General features: G+C 47.8%; 1 protein-coding gene and 1 long non-coding RNA gene across 8 annotated transcripts in view; one reads left to right on the top strand and one right to left on the bottom strand.

The window, feature by feature from the left end:
• CIT (citron rho-interacting serine/threonine kinase) overlaps positions 1 to 1,629 on the bottom strand; it is a 137,118-nt gene extending 135,489 nt beyond the window's left edge. For all 7 annotated transcript variants that reach the window (XM_019506781.1, XM_019506778.1, XM_019506776.1 and 4 more), the window contains exons 1-2: positions 1,510 to 1,629; positions 626 to 767 (exon numbers count right to left, since the gene is read on the bottom strand). In XM_019506781.1, the coding sequence (XP_019362326.1) occupies positions 626 to 767; positions 1,510 to 1,605 (238 nt within the window). In that variant the 5' untranslated portion in view covers positions 1,606 to 1,629. The remainder of the gene's footprint in view (positions 1 to 625; positions 768 to 1,509) is intronic.
• Positions 1,630 to 5,480: 3,851 nt separating this feature from the next.
• Positions 5,481 to 5,736, top strand: part of LOC109290331 — a 12,282-nt gene continuing 12,026 nt past the window's right edge. The window contains exon 1 of the long non-coding RNA XR_002095574.1: positions 5,481 to 5,505. This is a non-coding gene — a long non-coding RNA (uncharacterized LOC109290331). The remainder of the gene's footprint in view (positions 5,506 to 5,736) is intronic.

Raw genomic sequence — 5,736 nt, forward strand, 5'->3', positions numbered from 1 at the left:
ACAGGTTGTTTTATAGGTTCTGCTCAACTAAACATTGTGCAAGTAGAGCTAAGGAAAAATTTAAGTTGAAAGTGCAGCAGTTCTTTTTTGGAACCTGAACATATTGAGCCAAATAGTTTTATCCAAACTGACATTATTTCTTACGTGAAAAACTACTGCTTATTGAATACAGACACAAAAACTGAAAATATATGGAGTCTAAAATATTATACAAACCTAAAATAACTGCATATTTAGCATGATTCTTAGAAGTCAGTCCTTCCAAGCTTTTCATCTGTCTCATGCTATCCAAATTTCCTTGACACACTTCTGTTGTTTATGCCCTGAACTATACTAGTATACTGTGTATGTACACACACATTCTATATAGAATAGAAATGTCTTCTTAAATGAAGTATAGCATGCAGTAGAAATAATACACTTTAAAACCACAATGCTTCAGTTGACTCTGCAGGTAGATTTTTGCATCTTCATAAACCTCCACTAGGGTCAGTGGGCTTCCACACATAATAATGTAAGGATACACGCACAAAAATTCCTAAGATAATATTAACCAACTCCACAAAACATTTAAATACTCAGACTTTTAACCACTGTATATGTGAATTAGTCGAAGAAAACTTACATTTCTTTACAAAATTGCCTACATATTTAATTTTCATTAAAGAAGGATTGTTGCATTCTTCAAAAAGAACAAGAAGGGAATCAAGGATGCCTTCCCGAGAGAGAGGAGACATCTGCTGTTGAGTCACAAAGAGTGGCTTCCCCTGGAAAAAAAAAAAAGCAACAACAGATGGGGTCTCAGCCAATAATGAAAAGCCTCAAATCAATAACATATGTATAGAACAGATTATATACTATCCATAAAAAATCACTGCTTCAGAAATTAAACCAATAACATTTGAGACGTTTGTCTGAAACAGATCACATCATTGTGTGAACCACTAATCACTGTTACAAACGTTTTACTTTTTTCATGAAACCAAATGTCAAAAACTACTAAAAGCTCAGAGCTCAGTATTTGAGCACTTGTTCAAATGCTTCTGATTTGAGATGCCCTCTTTGCCATTGGACCACAGATTTTGGCATTTGCTTCACAGCTAGCAAAGCAACCCAAATATTTTCACAGGAAAAAATGCTGTTCTTGACCCAGTACAAGAATTGTCAAGAGAGCTGCTTAGAGTGTAGCTGGCTGCTTAATACAGCTCCTAACCATTCTCATGTTAAATGAACATGAGAAGACTGTAAAGAATACATGTCCAGGGACATTATGTTCCATCTCTAAAGTCACTCAGCATGAGGTGCTCCGTTCTAAATCTGAGAGCTGTAGTAACAGCTTTATATTAAAAAAGAAAGTCTGCTGCAATCATGTAATTTTTATGCAAATTAGGCACAGCCCTTTGGCATGGGCAACTTGCTAGAAGCTAAACAAAAGAAGATATGTTTTGGTACATTACACACAGATCAAACAACATGCACTCATCAAGTCTGATGCCAGATTCCCTTTACCTGAAAGAGCAGGTTCAGCCGTGAAGCACGGCTGGCTACAGGCTCCATGGGGCCCATCTCCATAGGACTACGAACACCGTACTTGAACTTCAACATCTTCACAGCTTACGCCACAAAGATGCATCCTAAAAAAGACAGATAGAAGGGCCATCAAATAGAAATGGTTTGCATGAATGACATTTTAAAAGAAATCTGTCAGATTTTTGTGGAAACAAGCTTAAACAAATACTAAGAAAAAAGGACTCTTTGAAATCTATTGGCATCAATGAGATTCCCAGGTCATTTTATATGGCATTTGCCAAGATACTATAGCAATGAACAACAGTTCATAATCTCACAACACATAATATTAGAAGAAATATTTGTCATTGTATTGTTTCACTTAAAATAATCTGCTTAAATTTTAACATTTCACATTTTTTATATTTAATCTCATTTTTACAGAAATTTGAGGTAGAACAAGAAAGAATAAAAAAGTGAAGAGAAAGGATTGTAGAGTTGGTAGGCAATATTCTTAAACTTGGAAGACTTGGATGCAACTCCCGGTTGCTTCATCTATTTTCTGCATGAGCCCTGTGCGCCTCAGTTCCCCATCACTGCACTAATCAGCATGCTATGAAAGTCAATACATTAAAGACTGTCAGGAGCTCAGATACTACAGCAATGAGTGCTGCGTAGGTACTTAAGACAGACAGAACAATGAATTGACCAAAGCCACAGAAAGAGTTCATGACAGAACCCTTCTGCATTTAATGGTAAAGCCAATGTAACTCTTTTTCTCTTTCCATTACCATTTCTCGTGTAGCAGGCAAACCAAGTTATGCTCAGGCTCTTAGCATAACTTTAAGCCTTCCTGGGACTAAGCAATTAAATTGTAGAATGCCCTGTAAGACACTGGGAAAAGCGAGTGCTGTGCTTAGTACGGTGGGTTAACCAGGTACAGTAGTTTCCCTAAAAGGAAAAGAAACCAAAAACAGAATAGGATTGGAGTATCCTATCTAAAAAGATGAGGTAAGAAACTTAAGGATTGGACAATCTGAGGTGAGAAAGTTACGAAGTAGCAGAGAAACAGAGAGAAAGTGTGTGTTTTGTGTTACCCTCCTGGGGAGACAGGAACAACAATGGGGATTCTAGAAACTAACATCCCACACACACAGCAGAGGACCTGAAGCTGGTGCCACTGAAGGTCGCTGTTGTAACGTCTGAAGAAACCACCTACCAAGTCATATTACAGGGAGGAAACTTGTAATAAAGTATAGGGATTACTATTAAAGTTCACTTGATACCAAATCAGACAAGGGGCCATGTCAATCCTTGGGGGTCTCTGGTAAAAGGAATCCTAGGGGCAACTCTTATACAATTTACAATGCATGTTATGAACCCAAGTGCTACAGTAAAACAGGAGAATCAGAAAGAGCCACATATTTTTTTTTTAAAAGTCAAGTAATAGTTATTTTCATTATACAAAAGTTACAAAATATAAACAAAGTCAGTGGTGGTAATTAAAGAAGACAAGATAGATTTGCAAGTCATAAACTAACTAAATTAAAGCGGTATAGCAAGATCTGAGGTCTTTCATGAGCCTGAGGTCACTTCATCAGATGCTGCCAAAGGATAAGCACAGAGCAACAAATCAATTAGTGAGCGAGGTAAACTAAAGAGCGATGATGTAGGCAAGATGGCCTAGGACAGGCCAACTCTTTTGGCCGGAAGGTCACTTAGACAGTTTTAATGAGCTACTGCAGGCTGAGTCAGCACCCCCCCTCCCGCAACAGCTCACCAAAACTCCTTAAGTAGCCCCTGTGCACAGCCAGGCAGCTGGGGTGGAGCCACAACTGGGTGGGGAGCAGCAACCTGGAATGGGACGAGTGGGTGCGGCCATGAGGCCGGGGCCCAAGGCAGAGCCATGATCTACTCCCCGCATGTTTCCACAACTGGCCTTGATTCTGCAGGAAGGGGCATGCAAGGAGCAGATCACAGCTCTGCCCCAAGCCCCAGCCTCATGCTGGCAGCATTTAGCAATCCCAGGATCTCCATGAAGACCAGCCAGTACCTGCATGGGCAGAGTGCACAGCCAGGCAGAAAGAATGGGGCCATAGGTGGGCAGGGAGCTGCATCTGGGAGCAGGCCAGGTAGGCAGGCAGAGCCAGGGATTGGGACTGTGGGGCAGTGACAGCGCACAATCTGCTTCCTGCACACGCCTGCCCACAAAAGCAGCATGCATCACAGGGATGTGCAGACTGGATCATAGTGCTACCTCAGCCCCAGGCTGTCACCACCCCATGGCTCTCCACCTCCCCATGGCTTTATCCCATCTGCCTGGCCACACGCCCTGTCCATGTGGTTCCTGTCCCTTGCAGTGGGCGCAGGGTGGATGAGCCGAGGTGCCTGCGCAGCAGGGTGTGGGCCAGCAGCTGGAAGGAGCCACCACTGTGGCTGCCAGGAAACAGAGTCCAGCTGCCATGCCACCGAGCCCTGCTACATGCATCATGACCTGGGCTGCTCCCCATGCCTGGGCCAGGTGGGGCCATCATTCTTCACTATGCTGCACCAGGCTTGTACTGGTCAGACCTGGTGAAGAATGTCTTGAATTCAAAAACTGGGCTAATTCTATCCCAGCTCTGCAAGAGATGTCACCCTAAGAAACCCCGGGAGTGTGTGTGTACACCACGGATGCAGCAGGGTGGGGAGGCAAGGAAAGGGGGGTGGAGGAGGGTTCTTCAGGGACAGCAGGGCGCTGGGTGGGCAGCAGGGCTGGGAAGGCTGTGGCTTTGGAGTGAGGAGCACAAAGGGGGGCAGGGGGCTGCAGGCCAGGAGCACGGGGCACAAACAGGGCCAGGGAGCTGCGGGCCGGGAATGAAGGGCACCAGCATGGTCTGGGGGGAGAGGAACTGTGGGTCAGGAGCGCGGGGCTGCAGCAGGGCTGGGGACTGTGACTTAGGAGTGAGGGGCAAGGGCAAGGTCAGGGGCATATCACTGCCCCCCACGATCATACAACACCCCCCACCCAGCGGTGTCCTCTTTTTTAAATATGGTAACCCTAAGATGGGGGCGGGGGCGCTCTTGCAGGGGGCACCCGCACCCCCTCCAGCGGGCAGAGAAACCGGACCAGCCGCAGTCACTCACCGCTCCGTTTTACCGCCCTCCAGGTTTGAACAGAACAAGAGGCGTTGCCCACTACATAATTTCCGGTGACGTTGGCCGAACGCCGACTCCTAGCCAATGGTCGGCGGGTGAGCTGGACGCGTCATCACCGAGTCCCCAGTATGTTCCCTATCCCCCGCCCCCAGGGCACGTTTCGGCTTCAGCCGTCGCTGCCCGCGGAGTGGGGCCTGTGTGCGTCACTGCCCGCCAACGGTCCTAACTGCCGCGGCCTCAGCCCCCTCCCGTGGGGCGGGGCGTCCGCTCCGAGAGGCCCGGACGCCTCGGCCTGTGCCTGGGTCCGTCAGTCACTTGGGGCCGCCTCAGAAAGTGGGGTTCGCAGGGGCGCTGGGCGAGGCCCGAGGTGGGTGGCGATGGTGCTGGTACTGGACCGAGGCAGCGGTCCCAGGCTGCTGCTGCTTCACCACAGCGTCACGGCCGCCGGGGCGGGGCGGGGGGCTCCCTTGAGCGTCGCCCCGTGACCTTACGCCGCTGCCCCGAGCTCCAGCGGCTGCTCCCAGCCCCGCGGAGCCTCGTCCTTTCTGCTGAGGGTTTGTGGGCCGACTTCGCGCTAATCGCTTTCGCTCTTTGGGCTTCCACCTTGCTTGTCACAAACCCGTGGTCGTCCCCACTCCGTGAGGCTGCTGTCAGGCTACGCTTGTATCTGTTATTTGGGCCGCCCTCCATACGTACAGCCCTTTCCTGACCTGAGAGAGGCAGCTGCTGTACGTGATTCCTACCTGGCCTAACTGCTCTGCTGATCCGCTTCTTTCCCCTCCTAGAATATTTATACCACGTTATTACACCAGCCTCTTTTAATTCCTTATCGGATTCATTCCAAACTTTGTTAAAAATGTACGCAGTCTTCTGCATGTAATTGACTTGTCAACCAAGCTCTGTTTCATTTCGTTCGGCCCCAGGAACAAAGCCAGAGTGGTTAGTTCTGCTTTCCACGCACAGCCACAACATGGTGTCTGGAGTCGCCTTCCCCCGTTCCCTGTCTCCTCCTCCCCTTTCAGCTGAACCCCTGGTGCCAGCCCTATGCAAGCTCCTTTGTCTGGGTCTTGCCACTTGGCTCACTAGCAG

The sequence above is a fragment of the Gavialis gangeticus genome, unplaced genomic scaffold (genome assembly GCF_001723915.1).
Source record: "Gavialis gangeticus isolate Ggan-Ray unplaced genomic scaffold, GavGan_comp1, whole genome shotgun sequence".
Taxonomy (NCBI): Eukaryota; Metazoa; Chordata; order Crocodylia; family Gavialidae; genus Gavialis; species Gavialis gangeticus.